This window comes from Camelus bactrianus, chromosome X, assembly GCF_048773025.1.
Source record: "Camelus bactrianus isolate YW-2024 breed Bactrian camel chromosome X, ASM4877302v1, whole genome shotgun sequence".
NCBI classification, from domain to species: domain Eukaryota; kingdom Metazoa; phylum Chordata; class Mammalia; order Artiodactyla; family Camelidae; genus Camelus; species Camelus bactrianus.
In genome coordinates this window covers 62,468,990-62,489,402 of record NC_133575.1, presented here as the reverse complement: position 1 = coordinate 62,489,402, position 20,413 = coordinate 62,468,990, and the positions used below count along the sequence as shown (strand labels likewise).

General features: G+C 35.5%; 1 protein-coding gene across 9 annotated transcripts in view; it reads left to right on the top strand.

Annotated features, from left to right (window-relative positions):
• Positions 1 to 4,527: 4,527 nt before the first annotated feature.
• The window catches only part of ATRX (ATRX chromatin remodeler), a 228,239-nt gene continuing 212,353 nt past the window's right edge, over positions 4,528 to 20,413 (top strand). For 8 of the 9 annotated variants that reach the window (XM_045513405.2, XM_010950601.3, XM_045513404.2 and 5 more), the window contains exon 1: positions 4,528 to 4,777. In XM_045513405.2, the coding sequence (XP_045369361.1) occupies positions 4,758 to 4,777 (20 nt within the window). In that variant the 5' untranslated portion in view covers positions 4,528 to 4,757. Of the gene's footprint in view, positions 4,778 to 11,043; positions 11,134 to 20,413 lie in introns of all 9 variants that reach the window. The other variant, XM_045513402.2, reaches the window with a different exon arrangement.

Sequence of the window (20,413 nt, the reverse complement as noted above, 5' to 3'; positions counted from 1 at the left end):
TGCATAATATTCCATTTACTTTATTCATTCATCTGTCAGTTGACATTTGAGTTGCTTCCACCTCCTGACTATTGTAAATAATGTTACAATGAACATCAGCATGCAATTATCTCTTTGAGACTCTGCTTTCCATTTTTTGGGTATATACCCAGAAGTGGAATTGTTCAATCCTACGGTAATTCTATTTTTAACTTTTTGAGGAACTTCCATACTGTTTTCCTTAGCAGCTTCACCATTTTATATTCCCAGCAACAACGCACAAGGGTTCCCTTTTCACCACATCCTTGCCAGTACTTATCTCTTATTTTTTTGACGATAGACACTCCAACAGGCCTAAGGTAACATCTCATTGAGGATTTGAATTTCTCTTATGATCAGTGGTGTTGAGCATTTTTTCATGCTTGTTGGTCATTTTATATCTTCTTTTGAAAATTGTCTATTCAAGCCCTTTGCACGTTTCTTAATCGAGTTTTTATCTGTTGTTGCTGTTGTCGGTGGTGAGTTGTAGAAGTTTCTTATATATTATGGATATTAACCACTTATCAGATATATGATTTGCAAATATTTTCTCCCATTTCATAGATTCCCTTTTCACACAGTTGATAGTTCCTTTTATATGTAGAGGTTTTAAAATTTGATATAGTCCCATTTATCAATTTTACTTTTATTGCTTGTGCTTTCACTGTAACATCCAAGAAACCAATTGCCAAATCTAATAATCTGAAGCTTCCCCCCTATGCTTTCTTCTAGGAATAGTATAGATTTAGACCTTTAATCCATTTTGAGGTAATCTTCGTGCCTTGTGTAAATTAAGAGTTCTACTTCATGCTTTTGCAAGTGGATATCCAATTTTCCTAACACCATTTGTTGAAGACTGTCCTTTCCGCATTATGTAGTCTTGGCACCTTTGGTGAAAATCATTTGACTGTATATGCAAGGGTTTATTTCTGGGCTGTCTTTTCTGTTCCATTTTCTGAGTATCTATATTTATGTCAATACCCCACTGTTTTTTAAATTTTACTGAGTTATAGTCAGTTTACAATGTTGTGTCAATTTCTGGTGTACATCACAATTTTTCAGTCATGCATGAACATACATATGTTCATTTTCATATTCTTTTTCACTGTGAGCTACTACAAGATCTTCTATATATTTCCCTGTGCTATACAGTATACACTTGTTTATCTATTCTATATATAACTGTCAGTATCTACAAATCTTGAACTCCCAGTCTGTCCCTTCCTACTCCCCTAACCCCTGGCAACCACAAGTTTGTATTCTATGTCTGTGAGTCTGTTTCTGTTTTATATTTAAGTTCATTTGTCTTCTTCTTATTATTTTTTTCTACATTCCACATGTGAGTGATGTCATATGGTATTTTTCTTTCTGTTTCTGGCTTACTTCACTTAGAATGACAAACTCCAGGGGCATCCATGTTGCTGCAAATGGCATTATGTTGTCATTTTTTATAGCTGAATAGTATTCTATTGTATAAATATACCACAACATCTTTATCTGGTCATCTGTCAATGGACATTTTGGTTGTTTCCATGTCTTGGCTATTGTAAATAGTGCTGCTATGAATACTGGGGTGCTTGTATCTTTTTGAATTAGGGTTCCTTCTGGATATATGCCCAGGAATGGGATTGCTGGGTCATATGGTATCTAATCCTAGTCTTTTGAGAAATCTCCATACTGTTTTCCACAGTGGCTGCACCAAACTGCATTCCCACCGACAGTGTAGGAGGGTTCCCTTTACTTCACACCCTCTTCAGCATTTATCATTTGTGAACTTTTGAATGATGGCCATTCTAACTGGTGTGAAGTGATACCTCATTATAGTTTTGATTTGCATTTCTCTGATAATTAGTGATATTGAGTATTTTCTTGTCTGCCTATTGGCCATTTGTATGTCTTCCTTGGAGAATTGCTTGTTTAGGTCTTGTGCCCATTTTTGGATTGGGTTGTTTGTTATTTTCTTATTAAGTGGTATGAGCTGTTTATATATTCTGGAGATTAAACCTTTGTCAGTCTTATCTTTTGCAAATATTTTCTCCCATTCTGTAGGCTGTCATTTTGTTTTGCTTATGGTTTCCTTTGCTGTTAAGACAGTGTCTTGATTACTGCTGCCTTGTGGTATGTTTTGGAATCTCCAATTTTGCTCTTCTTTTTCAAGACTGAGTTGGCTTTCCAGGGTCCCTTGAACTTATATATTAATTTTAGGGTTTTTTTTCTATTTCTGCAAAGAATGACATTGGGATTTTGATAGGGATTTCATTAAATCTCTAGGTCCCTTTAGCTAGTATGGACATTTTAACAACATTAAATTTTCCAATCCATGAACATCAGATGTCTTTCCATTTGTTTGTGTTTTCTTTGATTTCCTTTAGCAATGTCTTACAGATTTCAGTGTGCAAGTCTTTTCATCTCCTTTGTTAAGTTTATTCCTAAGTGTTTTATCCTTTTTGATGCTATAGTAAATGAGATTGATTTCTTAACTTCCTTTTCAGATTGGTCATTGATAGTGCATAGAAACGCAACTGAGTTTTGAAAAATTTTTATATTAAGGAGCTATGTGGTATTCTGTTGTATGGATAGCATAGTTTATTTGACCAGTCTCCTGTTGAGGACTGTCTACGTTGTTTCTAAATCTTTGCTGTTACAAACAATGCTGCAGTGAATAGTCTTGTGGACAGCTTTTTCACATGTAGAATATGTCAGTTAGATAACTTCCTAGAAGTTAAATTGCTGGATTAGAGGATATATACATTTAAATATTTCATAGATATTGCCAAAGCATTATGATTATGACATAAAATAGTCAGAATTTGTGATGGTGTCTATTAAAAATATGAAAGTATCTATTTTATCATTTAATTTGCTCTTTTAAAGTTAATTTACCTTGTCTTTCTTGCAAAGCAAATAAGCAAACTCACAAATTACACATTTATGGTCGAGAGTCCAAGAAAGGATTCTATATTGATTTCTGTGGCAATTTGATGAAAAATGTGAAAGAGATGTGTACCAGTGAATTTTTTTCTAAAATAGAGCTGAAGGAAACTTATTGACAATCATTTGTTGAAGGTGGTACACCTATAATATATCAGTAAAACTTTTAGTAGTCCTTTAATAGCAAGTAAATTCTCTCCATGATTCACATATATAGTCAGCAATTTTATATTTTAAAAATTATATGATTATAATTTTGTTATTAAGATGTTTTTCTATCTGTGGAATTTGTCATCTAAAGATGCTTGTTTTAAGAAGTCTTGTCCCCAAGAGCTCGTTTAAAAGTTGTGTATTGTCTTGTAACGCAGTGGACCTCCTTTCAAATTAACTGCATTCACCAAGGAGGAAAATATAACTTCTGTAATTTGTACGTTTAAGTGATATTTAATGCATAAAAGACAAGGAGGAAACCACTTTACCAGATACAAAAGGCTGGTTTCTACAGTTGGCAATGGTACTTCAGTATTTGAAAGATGACTTGAAGTGTATACACGCTTCTCTTGATTGAAAAAGTTGCTACAGTCTATCTGATTATCAAAATGTTCTGTGCAAAGAAGGCGAATCACTTGCTATTCTGGTAGAAAGCAGCAACCCTGTCACCTAAACACAACAGGAGCTCTTGCTAAATTCAAGAAAATCAAATAGAATGAATGAAAACATGTACGGCAGAATAAATTTAGAAATAAAATTTGAAACTATTTGATTTTACGGAAATGATTTGTGACTTGCAGATATCACCAATGGACAATTAAATTATAGAATATGAAACTTAGAAAGGCTTTTAGAAATGATACAGCCAAACCTCTGTAATGAGGTGGAAAAGTCACATCAGACTGGGGAAACGGTCAAAGTGTGGGTGTTCCAAGCGGCAGTTTAGAGTTTATTCAATACTGAAAAAAATCGTGTGCAGATCTGAAGTTGGTCTTATGCTTTATATTTATGACATATATTTGTAAGCATGCTGGCATGCTTAATATTATATATAAGTCATGTAGGAAATAAAGAACTTGATGATAACCTGGACTAAAGGAAAGAAAATGTAAAGGATGGCCGTATAGATTAGCGGTTAATAACGAAGCGTCTGATCCGAATCTTGGCTCCGCTACTGTGGGACTTTGTGTCTTGGTTTCCTCATCTGGAAAATGTAGGTAACAAGCGTATGTCTGCCTCAAAGGGTATAACGATTACGAGAGATAACCTGGGTAAAGGATTAGTATAGTGCTGGGTATATAGTAAACTCCCAGTAAATTTAAGTTGCTGTTATTGTTTTGTCAGTATATCAAAGAAAGAGGATGGATTAAAAAGCATTTTCAGAATAAAGTCAAAATACGTAACTAGCACCTTCAGGTCAGTGGGACTGAACTGGACCCCCTAAGAAAAGGTGGAGGGGATCAAGTGACGTAGACCGCCTTAGCAACAGGCCCCCAAAGAAGGTGAATTTCAGTAGCCAATAAGAATCAGCGCTGCGGAGAAGGCAGCCAATGGATGACGGAAAGGGGAAGAGGGAGGGCGCGCCAATTCTGCTGCCTGAGCCTCGGCCCAACAAAATGGCGGCGGCGGCGGCGTCGCTTTGTTTCCGCGGCTCCTGCGGCGGTGGCATCGGTGGCGGCCTTTGAGCTGTGGAGAGGCTCCAGCACCAGCTCTAGTGACGGCTAGGAGTCCAGTGCATTTCTATCGTAACTGGGCGCCGGGGAGCGCAGAGTGGCGCCCTACGGTCGCTGAAGCCGACAAGGCGTTGAAGCGAAAACATGACTGCTGAGCCCATGAGGTAAAACACAGCACCGTCTCACGGGTTCCAGCCCTCTCGACCTACGCTCCTTCTGAGCCGGGTGTTTGGGAAAGCTTTGGTTTAGCGGGTTAGGCTTGTGTTTTGCTAAGCGGAAAGAGGCATCTTTTTAGGTGAAGAGGGTTTCGGGGTTTCGGTGGTAGGCTTCAACACGGGGTGGGGGTGGGGGGGGGCGCGGCCTGGCATTTCGGGCGCTTTCTCCAACCTCCCCTAACCCGTGGAGCTTAGTTGGCCTCATCTGTTTATTCTTTGGTGCCTGTGGAATTGAGACCCCAAAGTGGGAAATGGTTTTTGGCATCCTGGTCATTTTTCCTAATCTTTGGGCCTAGAAACTGCGTGGGGAAGAAGCGGGGGTGGGGGTGAGAAAGGAGGGGGTGGGGGTGGGAAAAGGAGGGGTGGGGGTGGGAAGAGGGGGAGGGGCGGGCGGGAGGATGTGAGATTCTGGGACTACTTAGTGGCGTTTAGATCGCTGGAGACGGGAAGTACCCCAGCCTTGCGCAATTTTTTTTTTTGTTTTCTGAAGCCCATGGGGACAAGCCCATTTTGAGGGGTGAACGAGTGGGTCTTGCCAGTGCTCCTTCTCTACTCCAGATCCTCAAGGGTATCCTTGGATTTACCTCCAGGCAAGGGGATAGTAACGCAGCGTTTTGCTTTCAGAGAACCCCAGTATACTACTTTCTGTGTAGTCCAGCTTTAATGGGTGGTAAGGCAGTCCTAAAATGTTCCTCCACTTTCTGGGCAAATTTTGAGCAAAAGTAATTAGACCTTGTTTTTGTTGATTTATTCTGTGATGGGTGGGGAGCACGTTAACGTGGGTCAAAGGGAAGTAAGATCTGTTGCAACCGAGGCAGTGTCTGGCAGGCCACCTCTTATCAACCAAGCTGTTTTACTCTACTGCTTCTGATTTGCCTCTTGATACTGTCAAAAAATGTGGGTTGTTAATATGAAATATATACCACTTTTACACAGGTTTGCTGACTTGCTTTTCAGTTTGACATTTTACTTTTCATCCCTTGTGAATTAAGTAATTTTCCTACTCTGAGATGTATCCTTGTCGCCTAGTGGCTAAATAAAATTACAGGGACTGTGGATCAGAATTACATTGGTAGTTGGCAAAATGTGCTTTTGAGTATATATATGTATATATATATAGATATGTATGTTTATAGAACACTTTAGCTAGCATATAGAATTTGGGAATGAACCTATAATACGTACGCCTGTTTTTCTGAACTAACAAGCAGTAGATAGAAGATGTTTTCCTTCCTTTGAGAAAAAAATGCACTTTAGTTCTTAGATTATAGATCCCTAGTTGTGTAAAAATTGTGGCCTTGGGTTTCTGAATTAATTCGTCCAGGTGCAGTAAGTCTTTAAGGGATATTGGGCACATAAGAGGTACCCAGTACAAATTAGTGGCTAGTTATTATCAGGTGCTCGTGTTTGTATACATGTCTCTTACAGTTAAATATGACCTCTAGATTTTCCTAAATCTCACAAAGTCTGCATTTAAAACTGTAGATTGAACTTGGATTTTCTCCCCCTTTTTAGGGTAAACAAATTAATTATGTACAGACTTTCTGAATAGAATTACTCATTTTATGCCAGGGTCAATTTTTCTTCTGGATCTTGAATTTTTGTAGATGTTGGTGGTAAGAGTAATAGTCATAACTAAAATTGAGTGCTTATTGTTGACCTTTACCCATATAATCTTGCTTAATTCTCAGAACAACCCTATGGGGTAGGTACTTGGTGTTTCCCATTTTACAGATTAGGAGGAAACTGAGGCATAGAGAGATTAAAGAATTTAACCAAAGTTATACAGCTGTAATAGGTGGAGCTGGAATTTAACCCAGTCTTGACTCCAGAGCTTATGTTCTTAACCACGAGGCATTAATGCCTCTTTGAGCTGCCAAGTATAATGATTATGACCATTTTAATTTAGCCCAGGTATTACAATGGAAGAAGTTCAGGTTAGCTACCATTGTCATTTGTTGTAGGTCTTTGAGTTTGTAGCTGTTTATAATATTTTGCCTTTTATATTCAGATGTGTTAGTGGAATAACTGAAACATTTAATTCCAGGATAATCTTAAGCTATGTGAAAAACTCCTTGTAAAGAACACATGTATGGAGAATTAATTTTAAAAAGTATGATACGCTCTGAATATTTACTATGAAAGAGCTCCAAGTGGGTGTTCAGAAGAACTGTCTCAGGCTCAAGTGTCATTCATCTCAAGCCATAATCATAGTTAAGGGATAATCTGACAGGTAATGCTTGAGTGAGTTGAACCCACAATAACCACATCACTCTTGATTCTATTCTAATGTGAGGTAGAAATAATATGAACAATTCTATGCATTGTCATTAATTTAATTCTATACAGGAGTTCCAGATTTCTTTATCAGATCTTCTGTCTAGCAGGAACAAATATTAGTTCTAATATTTACTTGTGTTTATAAAAAGCAAAATTTCTAGGATTCTGTGGTGAAAAAAATAGCCAAAAGACAAAAGGGAGGAAAATAAATTGATGACTTGGCTAAATCATACAGTTGGCCCTGTGTTCCTCCAGTTCAGTATCCATGAATTTCAATCTTTAGTTGGTTGAATTTGAAGGTGCAGAACTGCAGATATGGAGGGCGGACTTTGAGACTTGAGCATCTTCATATTTTGGTATCTGTGGTGGGTCCTGGAACCAACTCCCTGCGGATACTAAGGGACAACTGCACACCGAAAAGTCAGTGACTCAGTCTTTAAAGGTTTTGTTACTGTTTTTAAAGGTTTTTTTTGTTACTTGTTTTGTTTTAAATAACATTGCTTTTTTCCTTCAAGTTTTTGGCATTATGAAAGGTCAGCCTCTGACAAAAAAACTTTAATTTATTTTTATATAAAGATCTTAAAAATTTGATGGGATTTGTCATTCCAATCCTTACAGCAATTGATTACTTGAAAAGCTGAAAGCAGTATAACTAGTTATTGGTCTTAAATTTAAAAAGGCAGAGGTTGTCTGAATTGAGAGATGTTGGGAAAATATCTCAGAAAGTGTTATGGTGGTAGTTCACAATCAGTTGCATACTAACTTAATTTCTGAAAAATGTTACCTGAAATATTTGCATTCCGACTGTGTGGGGTGAGAAGAAGGACATTTGTGACTTTTATTGTGACTGGGCCAGTTCTCATTATTGGCAACCCTTGGTATAGTTGGCCATGAGCTTTCTGTTATACATTGTATTTCTAGAGAGAAGATAAATGTAGTACTTAAAGGTATTTCTGTGTAGTTATAGGTGTTCGAAATAATATTTTCTGTAAGAAATTATGTATATTTACGTGCCTATTTCACTTTTGGACTCTGAATAGATTTACGGATTGGGTGACAGGATACAGGCAGTTCTTGGGTTTACGTGAAGTACTTTTCCTCGGGACTGTGAATGTTCTCTTAGACATTGGCAGATACTGTTCAAATGGGTTAAGCCTTTTGAAAATGATTTATAGATCTTCCTTTTGGAATGTTGAGTATAACGGCACTAAAAGGAGTGTCTAAGTAGAATCTCTCTGTACACGTATCCTATTGCTTATCCACTGTTTGACTGTGGATACAGGTGTTTTGTTGCTAATATTGGTTTGATAGATGACATGGAGGATGATTAACCTCCATATCTCCATCTGTAAAATGGGAGTAAGTTTAAAAGCTATTGATAAAGCCTGCAGTTCTGGAGGAGGTAACATGGTTATAACAGTGGTTCCTAAAAGACAGTAAAGTCAAGTCTCTTTGGGGTCTTTGTTAATTTTTAAGTGTTTTAAGAGTGTAAAGAGGTCCTGAGACTAAAAATTTGAGAACTTCTGATGTAGAGGAATGAACTCTTAACTCTGAGTCAAACCTGGGTTTTCTAGTTACAGCTCTGTTGTTGCTTAACTGACTGTTTGACTGTGGACAAATCATTTATCTTTTTTAGACCTCTGCTTTGTCATTTGCAAAATGAATTTGTACTAGATGATTTATAAAGTTATTAAAAAGATAATTCTGCTTATGTTAGTGTCCATTCTTTTTTGACTTTGTTTGCCTTTGAGGGGTAGGGAGAAGAAATGATGAGGGGAAGTTTCTTTATTCAATGTATGTGCATCTTTTTTGCTTTAAAACTTGCATGGTTAGGATACAGGTGTTTTGTTGCTAATATAATGTCATAGTATCATATATACATACTTGTGCAAACATTGGAAAGGAAAACTTTTGCTGGGAGGTTTGTTAATAATTATTGTGGCTCAGGATATGTTTTATATTTTGAAAGATTACTATATCCAGTATATTTCTGCTCTTTCATGATTGGAGATGATACTTCTGAAAAGGTGTATTAGTTCTAGCCAGTTGTGCTTTTTGCCCCGGGAAAAGGTTCTGTGAATTTTGCTCTGCAGCCAGTCTCTAAGACTTTGTCTCTGAGTTTTGGCTTGAAATAGCCATTCTTGGTATCAAGAGTCCAGCTTTCTTGTTAACTGTTACATGCATGCAATATTTGCCTAATAAATTATTGATATGGCAGTGGTGTTCATGTGTATATACCCTATACTGCATATTTTGAGGGAATGCTTTATTAGTTGATCAAAAACTCCAGTATCAACTAGGGGCCAGGGACTGTGTGTATGCAAAGGGGTAATAAGACAAAAATTCCCACCTCCTTAAAGCATTCCTAATCAGAGGTGGGGGAAATAAATAAGCAATTTCAAAGCAGTGCTGAAATGGAGGTACATTGGTTGTGTTAGGGATCAGAATGAAGGAATGGGGGATGTCTGGGAAGTTTTGCAGAGGAGCTGGTATCTGTATTGGGTCTTGAAGATAAGTTAGCAGTTAAGGATTGGCTGTGAAAAAGGGCAGTCCAGGCTGAGGGATTAGTATGGCTAAAGATTAGTCTTATTTTCCACAGAGCGGAGGAAATAAGACATGTTCACAAATAAATTTGAAGCAGGATATAAAGTGCTAAATGCTGCATTAGGTAAAAGCTGAGTTGCTATGGGTGTTCAGAATAGGAAGACATTTCTGACTGGGTCCAGGGAAGGCTTTATAGAGAGATAGCTTTTGAGTGTGGCCCCTGGAGGATGGGTATACTTTTGACAAAGAAGACTTGGGGGAGGATTTCAGATGTGAGGTATAGCAGCTTGAGCAAAGAAATGTATATATTAGTATTTTCTAATTGAAAGGAGGTCAACTTAGAATTCTTGACCCAGTTCAGGGACAAATATTGTATAACCATTGTGTAGTTAGTATTTTTTCCAGCTTTATTGAGATATAATTGATATGTAGCATGTGTAAATTTAAGGTGTACAATGTGATGATTTGATATACATATTTATTTTGAAATGACTACCACAATAATTACCATTTTTGTTATTGTGGGGAGAACATTTAAGATCTACTCTCCAGCAACTTTCAAGTATATACTACAGTATTCTTAACTATAGTCACCATGGTGTATGATGTACATCAGATCTTGTGAGTGAGCCTGATAATTTTAGTTCAGAAGAATTGTAAAAAGAGTAACCCATTTTTCTTAAAGATTGTATAAAATTTAATGGACAGATGTTGAATGACTGTGTGTTCAAAATGTATCTTTAGTTGTCTTTATTTTGATCATTTGTCAGTTGACTTTTGGGTGACATTTGATTTATGAAATCCAAAATAAAAAAATAATTTATTTTTGAGTAATATTGGATTTATTTTGCTTATTTGAATTATATTTTTGAGTTTTTTTTGGTTTATTTGATAGAATTCCAAACTTAGTTGTCCTATAATGCTTGTTTTGAATATGTGAATTTGTTCCAACAAGATTGACACATCAGGGAACAATTTGAGCATAAGACAAAATTTACATTTGCTTATTCAGGATTTTGTGTTCAAGGTCAGGTTTCAGCAAACTGTGGCCACAAAACAGTGGCCTATTTTTTTAAATAAAGTTCTGCTGGAACACACCCAAGCCATTTGTTTACATTCTCCTGTGGCTGCTTTTGTACCAGTCTCAAAGTTGACTAATTGCAATAGAGACCTAATGGCCCACAAAGCTTAAAATATTTACTATCTGGCCCTTTATAAAAAGTTTGCCCTGGGTGAATGCAGGAAACTGTACCCAGCTGAACTGAGCTGCATTAAAATACACACGTGTACAGGCACATACCTCAAACACCTGCCAGCTACCTCAGTTCACCCCTTGTATTATGAGCCACATTCATCCACATCTATTGTTACAATTTTCCATCCGATTTCAGATAACCTTCCTTCCATCACTTCACAATAATTCATGAGATGCAACCCTTCTGATGCCCACTTCCACAAGCAAACTTCATGTCTTTTTCAAGGTAAAGTGTCATTTATTGTTGTACTTGTGTATTTCTTAATCACTTAAAGTGTGTAAACTGTGTAAAATTGTGCTATCATTTCTGCTAGGTTTCTATCTTTAAAAAAAATGTGTCACTGATGAAGTTTTTTGAATGTTGTGCTTCGAACCCCATTTTCCCCGTGAGTCCTGCAGTGTCATTGCATAATTTTGCATTAACTTGTGATTTAAGAACTCCTGTTACATAATTGCAGAACTGATTGTAATTGTCATCCTGCAAAAAGTACTAATTCATTCACCAAATATTTCTTGGGCTGTGTGATGATTAAATGAGTTAATGGACACAAAACACTTAAGTTAATGTCTGGGACATAATAATTGCTCAGATATTAGTTATGACTAATGACTGTTATCATGTGTCTTGCAAGAGCTGTTCTAAATACTACTTAGGTGGACAAGACAAATTAAGGCTCTCCATGGAGCTTCCATTATACTTTAATCTGTATTAATTTACATTTTGACTAGTAACTCTGTCCCCCCCAAAAAAGATGTTTGGATGTTTTCATAAAATGATATTTAAAAGTGTCTATCCACAGATCAAAGATACTTACTTAAAATAACTTTCTAATCAATGTCTCATTCATCTCATGTGATATTTTATTGAATGATTTTTTGAGAATTTTTTTTGTAACTGTAACCTCAGGAGATGAATCTGATTCTACGTTCAAGGAGATAAAGAATAATCATCTCTTTTTTCCTGTATTACAAAATAAGAAGTTACCACCAAATACTCTCTTATGTAACCTCAGTATAGTTAGCACAATTAGAAATTGACATTGATATAGTACTATTTCTAATCTACAGACTTTATTCACATTTTGCCAATTGATTCATAATGTCCTTCATAGTGAAAGACAAAAAATTATTTTTTTCTGGTCCAGGATCTAGTTCTGGAATAGGCATTGCATTTTATTGTCATTTCCCTTTAATCTTCTTTAATCTGGGGCAGCTGGAGCAGTTCACCTTGCCTTTTTTTCCCTCTTCATTTTTTGAAAAACACAGGGCAGTAAATTTGGTTTTGTCTGATGTTTCCTTGTGATTGTGTATCTTGCCAGGGATGATATGAAGTAATGTGCCTTTCTCAGCACATTTTATCAAGAATTTTACTATATTTTTAAGATGTTTTTATTTTTAATACTAAGATTATCAGCTCATTCTCTGCTGCTTAATTTAGAGATTTGAAGCTACGCATGGTTAATTTCTATAGAGTTGGGGAGAATTTGCCCACCTCTTATTTTTCTTGCTTTTCCTCTTTCCGCTTTCCTCAGATACCCCCAAAATTCAAAACCAAAACAGCCTATTTATGAATTTTCATTATGTTTTCTGAGTATCTACTAAAAATAGAGAACTAAGAGTAAATGTTTTGTATTAAAGTGATTGTACCTGTTACTTGTTAAGTACGTGAAATAATATATTTCTTTTGAAGGCAAACTATAGAGCATACAACATAGCTTACTTACAGTTCAGAGACAGAAGGGAAAATATTTGATGTACTAAATGACTGCAGGGCTTTTAAAAAATACTCAACAAATCACCATCCTTTTCTTTTAAGGAATTCCTGCCTGAACAGGCATTATTTTCATTTTAATAAACATTTAGTATTTCTCTGTAAACTCAGACCAGTTTCCTCCTTTGAGGAATTTACCTTCCAGTAGAGAGTACTCTTAAGTTTTAAACAAGAAACTATAAGCAGAATTGATTATTAAAAGTAAAAGAAGGGGAGAGTATAGCTCAAGTGGTAGAGCGCATGCTTAACATGCCGAGGTCCTGGGTTCAATCCCCAGTACTTCCTCCAAAAAAAAAATAAATAAGTAAACCTGATTACCTTCCCCCCAACCAAAAAATAAAGTGAATATTAAAAGTAAAAGAAAATTCAGTGGGTGAAGAGGGAAGAGAACCTTCTCTGAGCTGAGTTGTGGTCCAGTAAGATTGGAAAATCATGTGTGAATTGTCTTCAGAGAGCTTCAAATGCTTAGTTAGGAGTTTATACTTTATCCTTATTTGTAAACATGGGAAGCCTCTGACTATTTTGAGCATGGGGTGACAGATATTTGAGTCTATACTCAGTTATGCCAATTATTGGAAATACTGAGAAGATAGAACAGTCCTTTAGACAAGGATTACAGTTGGCCCTCCATATCTATGGATTCCTTATCTGCAGATTCAACCAAACTTGACTGAAAATATTTGGGGAAAAAAATTCCAGAAAGTTTCAAAAAGCAAAACTTGAATTGCTGCACATAGTCAACTATTTACATACAATTTACATAATATTAGGTATTATAAGTTCGCTAGATATAATTTAAAGTATATAAAGGGATGTTCATAGGTTATATACAAATACTATGCCATTTTATGTAAGAGATTGAGCATCCTTGGATTTTGGTGTCGGGGGGGCGGAGTTCTGGAACCATCATTGAGGGATGACTGTATATTTAGCAGTATATTGGCATATATCTCCAACTCCTATACCCCCCACCAAAATAGTCCATGCTAAGTACCAAGTGAGACATTTTTGGTATAGTAGTTTAGTACTTAAATTGAGGTAGAATGAACTTGGATAAAAGATGGGATTTCAAGGCAGATGAAAATGACTTTTAGGTACACCTTTTTTCCCTGTTTCCTTCCTCATTCCAAATATAGTATTAAAAGATTTAAATAGCTTTTATTTCTAAATACTGCCAACCACTTATTACTGGTTTGCATGGTTTGTCTCTGACATCTGAATTCTAAACATTTGCCTGATTATTCTTGATGGGAGCTAGGGCTACCTGCCTGACTTGAAGGATAAATTGTGGAAACAGATACCATTTTCTGCCTATAAAATCTAAACTTAAAAAAATTGTAGTTTTTTTCCTGTGGAGAAAGAGATTGCCAGTTCTCCCCTAAAGACCCTTTTCTTGTAACTCTTCACAATAAGAGTAAAACTTGTTTTGCTTTCTTGTTCTTGCCACATTCTTTGCCTGTGCCTTCATTTGAAGACTCTGCCTTTGAGTGGAGGTGGGGAGTGGTATATCGATGAACTGTATTTAGTAAAGTAAAAATCAGTGTGCCAACTAAAAGGAAACTTTTCTTGAAGTTCCTACTGGGAATTACTGATTTGGCCTACATGAACATGGTGAGTGTTACTGCAGTTAAAATTGTTTGGATGCTATATAGAGATCACTATACACAATAAGGTAAAATACAGATCTTACTCAAATATTGCTGTTTTATTACTCAAATTGGTAATTTTTTACCTGCATTAGAGCATTTTTATCTATGTATGTAAAACAGTAGACTGGAATTTGCTCAGTCCTCTATTGTTTCTTTTTTAAAAAATTTTTTTGGGAAGTAATTAGGTTTATCTGTTGATAAATTACTTTTGGTGGAGGTACCGGGGATTGATCCCAGGACCTCGTGCATGCTAGGCATGCACTCTACCACTGACTATACCCTCCCCCCTTAAATGTTTTGGAAAGCTTGATATTTTCTGACAAATTCTAAGTAGTGTTTAATTTGCCCAAGTAGGTACTGTTGGTGCTGAGCCTAATAAAATGAGAAGTATCCTAGGTTCTGCCCTTAAATGCTTTTAGACTAAAAGTGAATAACACAAGACAAAAAGATACTTAATGAATTATATAAATGATATATTTAATATATTTAATGAATTATCTAAATATATTTAATGAATTATATTAATGAATGAATATTTTATTGATATTTAATGGATTATATAAATATATTTTTCTGGCAACAAATATGGAGATAGCTTATACATACACATCTATGAACTTTCAAAACAGATTTTAAAGATTAATCTTAGGCTGGAAGGGAGAACATTAATGGACAAAGATTAGAGTTACTAACCTTATTTGTATATTCCTTTTTTAAGTTATAAAATACCATAAAAAATTTAGCATTTTAACAACTCGAAAGTGTACAGTTTAGTGGCATTAAGTACATTAAGTATATTCACAGTGTTGTGCAACCATCATAATTATCGAATTCCCAAATATTTCCTTTATTCTGGGAAGAAACCCTGTATTTCCCAATACTCCTCCTATCCCCTTGCAAACACTAATGTACTTTCTAGCTCAATGGATTTGCCTATTCTGGACATTTCATATAAATGGAACCATACAATATGAACGTTTATCTATATTGAAGCTTGTATCAGTACCTAATTACTTTTTATGGCCCAAGAATATTCTATTAGGATATCCTCCATTTGTTTATCCATTCACCAGTTGATAGGCATTTAGGTTGTTTCTACCTTTTGGATATTGTTAATAGTACTACTATGAACATTTGTGTACATGGTTTTGGACATATGTGCCTCATATCTCTTGGGTATATACCAAGGAGTGGAATTTCTGAACCGTGTGGTAATTCTGTGTTTAACTTACTAGGAAATGCCAAACTGTTTTCCACAGTTGTACATCTTAATGTTCCCACCAGCAATGAATGAGAGTTTTAATTTCTCCACATCTTTGCTGACACTTGTTATTTTCTGTTGTATTTATTTTTGAAAAACATGGCTGCTCTAGTGGGTGTAAAGTGATACTGCATTGTGGTTTATTTTATTTTATTTTATTTTTTATTTAAGGAAGCTTATTCGGAACCTATTTAAAAAGACCAAGCAATACTCAATATAAAATAGATTCAACTGAGACATTTTCAGTATTAGATTATAAATCCTGTAAAATGTGATTAGAGACAGGAGATGAGTAGTGAGAAATAATTTCTACTAATAGTGAATAAAATTTACTATGTACTGTTTATTGAAAGTTTTGGGGATTCTTCTGCATATTTGCAAATGTCTGTACATTGTGGGGAATCCAACTTTTCTATCATAGCATGAAAGTCAGGATAGCTTTGGTAAGAAAGACCCATGTTAAAATCTTAACTCAATTCTGTGCTTACTTGGAAAGCTAACTCTTGATAATTATCTTCACTGAAAATGAATATTAAAAGTAAAGAAGAATTCAGATCAGTCAATATTAAATAAGATGCCATGTACATTTTAAGTGTTCAGTGTTATTATTGATCAGGGCAAGTGTCATAATGTGGCATGTTGTAGTTTCTTCTAAGGCTTTATCTTAGTAGGAGGGAAGGCCATAGTGATAACAGGGTCTCAAATCTTGTAGGACCTGCAAGAAAACCTCAAAGTTTTGGCTTAAATAAATTGAATTGTGATAAAATTTACAAAACATAATATACCATTTTAATCATTTTTAAGTATACAGTTAATTCACATTGTTGTACAGTCATCACCACAGCCCATCTCCAGAACTTTTTCATCATCCCAAGTTGAAACTCTGAACTCATTAAACAGTAATTCCGTCTTCCTGTTCCCCCAAACCCTGGTAACTGCTGTTCTACTTTCTGTCTCTGTGACTCTTCTTGGTACTTCTGTATCAGTGGAATTGTACAATATTTATCCTTTTGTGTTTCGCTTATTTCACTTAGGTTAATATCTTTAAGGTTCATCCATTTTGTAGCATGTGTCAGAATTTCATTCCTTTTTAAGGGTGAATGTTACTCCATTCATTGTATGCATGAATCACATTTAGTTTATCCATTCATTTGTTGATACACATTTGTGTTGTTTCTGTCTTCTGGCTGTTGTGCATAGTGCTCCTGTAAACATTGGTGTACAAATGCCTGTTTGAATCCCTGCTTTCAGTTCTTTCAGGTATATACCTAGAAGTGGAATTCTATTTTTAATCTCTTGAGGAACCACCAAACTTTTTTCACAGTGGCTGCACTATTATGTTTTTTTGTTAATAGTTATCCTAATGGGTGTGAAGTACTATCTTATTATGGTTTTGATTTGCATTTCCCTAATGACTAATAATGTACAGAATCTTTTAACATGTGCTTATTGGACGTTTGTATATCTTCTTTGGAGAAATGTCTGTTGAAGTCTTTTGTCTGTTTTAAGTTGGGTTGTTTGTTTTTTTGTTTAGTTGTAGGAGTCATTTATAAATTGTTGATATTAATCCCTTATTAGATATATAATTTAGGAATATTTTCCCTTGTTCTATGGGTTGTCTTTTCACTCTCTTGGTAGTGTTCTTTGATGCACAAAAGTTTTGAATTTTGATGAAGACCTAGTTATCTACTTTTTCTTTTCTTTTATGTTCAAGAAATCATCGCCAAATTTAAAGTCATGAAGATTTATTCCTCTGCTTTCTTCTAAGAATTTTATGATTTTACTGTTTATGTTTAGGTCTTTGGTCCATTTTTTTGCATGTGTAATTCTTTTATTGAAGTTAGGTGATTTACAGTATTATGTTACTTTCAGGTGTACAGTGTAGTAGGTCAGTATTTTTACAGTTCATACCCCATTAAAACTTACTACCAGATAATGGCTGTAATTCCCTGTGCTATACAATATATCCTTGTTGCTTATCTATTTTATACATAGTAGTATATATCTCTTAATCCCATACCCTTAATTTGCCCTGTCCCCAGTCATAACCACCAGTTTGTTTTCTATCTCTGTGAGTCCTTTTCTGCTTTGCTAATATATATTCATTTGTATTTTTTTAGATTTCACATAGAAGTAATATCATATAGTATTTGTCCTTCTCTGTCTGAGTTATTTCACTAAGCATAATATTCTCTAGCTCCATCCATGTGACTGCAAATGGCAGAATTTCATTCTTTTTTATGGCTGAGTAATATTCCATTGTATGTATATAATACACACACACACACACATGCACACGCACATGCACATGGTATCTTTATCCATTTGTCTGTTGATGGACATTTGGGTTGCTTCCATGTCTTCACTATTGTAGATAGTGCTGCTATGAACATTGGGGTGCTTGTATCTTTTCAAATTAGTGTTCTTGTTTTTTCTGGATATGTACAATCCCAAATTTTTCTATGAGGCTACCATTACTCTGATACCAAAACCAGACAGACAACTACAAAAAAAGAAAATTTCAGGCCAGTATCTATGATGATTCTAGGTGGAAAATCCTTTCTCTTCCTAGTTATCTGAGTGTTTTTATTGTGAAAGGGGGTTGAATTTTATAAAATGCTTTTTCTCTATCAATTTAGATGATTATGTCATTTTTTCCCTTTTTTTCTATTTTATGTAGTATATTACATTGATTTATTTTTATGTCACACTTTGCGTTCCTAGGATAAATCCCAATTGGTCATGGTGTATATTCTTTTAATGTGTTATTAAATTCTGTTTGCTGATATTGTGTTTAGAATTTTGCACCAGTATTCACAAGGGATATTGGTTTGTAGTTTTCTTTTCTTTTCTTTTTTTTCTTTTGTGATGTCTTTGTGGTGTAAGGGTAATGCTGGCCTCATAGAATGAGTTAGAAAGTATTCCTTCCTCTTCTATTTTTTTTGAAGAGTTTGAGAGGGATTGGTGACAATTCTTCATTAGATGTTTGGTAGAACTTACCAACTTATCAGAGAAGCCATCTGGTCCTGGGTTTTTCTTTTTGGGGTGTTTTTGATTGTCAATTCAAGTAAAGAGATTGAATAGTTAACCCTGTCCCCATCCCCCCCAAACAAATACTGGCTTTGGTATTTACCCATGTAGTTACTTTTATCATTGTTCTTTATTTTATAATAAAGCTCTGAATTATACTGTGGTGTTCTTTTATTTCAGCCTGATGGGCTCTCTTTAGCATTTCTCGTAGGACACATACGCTAGCAGTGAATTCCCTCAGCTTTTGTTTTTTTGGCACGTTTCTTCTTCATTTATCAAAGGTACATTTGCTAGATATGAAATTCTTGGTTAATAGTTTTTTTCTCCAGCACTTAAAAACATCATCTCACTGTTCTCTGGTCTCTATGGTGTTTAGCTGTTTATCTTAATGAAGATCCCTTGTGCTCGTCATTCTCTTGTTGATGTCAAGATTTTCTTTGGCTTTTGACAGTTTAATTATGTTTTGTCTCAGTATAGATCTCTGTTTATGCTACTCAGAGTTAATTGTGCTTCTTTGATTCATGTATTTCATGAAATGTGTTAAGTTTTGGCTGTTATTTCTACTTCTTATCTTCTGCTTCTATCCTCTCCTTCTGTGACTCTCATTGTGAATGTGTTGGCATCTTTGATGGTGTCTCACAAGTTTCTGATGCTCTCTTCATTTTTCTTCATTATTTTATCTCTCTGCTTCTTACAGGTAGTCTTAATGGGGCTGTATTTAAGTTCACTGAATTTTCAAATTTTCTGCTGAACCTCAATAGTGAATTTTTCATTTCTATCATTGTAATTTTCAGTTCTAAAATTTTATTTGATTTCCATTTTATAAATTCTTCTGGATATTTTTTACCTTGATAAGGCATCCTAGTTTCCTTTTTTTTTTTTTTTCCTGTTCATGGTTTTCTTTAGCTCTTTTTGAGTATATTAAGACAGTTGATTCAAAGTCCTTGCCTACTAATTCCAGCATCTGGGCTTCCACAGGGACAGTTCTGTTAATTTCCTTTTTTCCCCTGTGAATGGGCCACACTTTTCTTGTTTCTTTGCATGCTTGTAACTTTTTGTTGAAAATGGACATTTTGAATATTGTAATGTAGTAACTGGCAAACATTCTTCCCCCTCCCTAGGGTTTCTTCTTACTGCTTGTTGTGGGTTGTAGTTCTTGTTTAGTGAACTTTATAACCTGTTTTTATTATGACTGTGTTCTTTGTATGTGTGGACACTAAAGTGTTTGTTCTGGTAGATTATTGGTCAGTTAGTCATTTGACAGAGTTTTCCTTAAATGCTTAGAAGCAAAAACAACCAACCAAACAAAAAACAAACAAAAACCCCCTACCAAAACAAAACAACTCTCTCAATCTTGGCAGATTGGCTCAGTGTTGGAACACTTCTCAGGGCTTAGCCATTTCATTTAAAACTGTTCCCTAGCCCTCACTTCCTGATTGTGTGGAGACTAAAGGTCAACCATAGGTGAAAGCTTACGGCCTTCTATCTTTTCTGAGCATGTGTCCTGCCCTGGGCATATATGTGGTCTTCCAAATTCTCTGATATATATAGGAGATTTAGAGTCTTTATTCCTTCCATGTATCTCTTTCTCCAGCTTCTTCCTCCCCATCCTTTTACATCTGTCTAGTGCCTGGTCCCCTTGCTATCCATTGCCCCAAGTGGCTGTGGATAGTATAATTGCCTTTAAATGCTTTGGACAAACCCTCCTCATCCCAGGAACTTTCTCCTCCTGAGAACATTCTGAGGTGGGTGAAAGAAAGGCAGACCTATGACTCAGTCTGTCAGATAACCACCA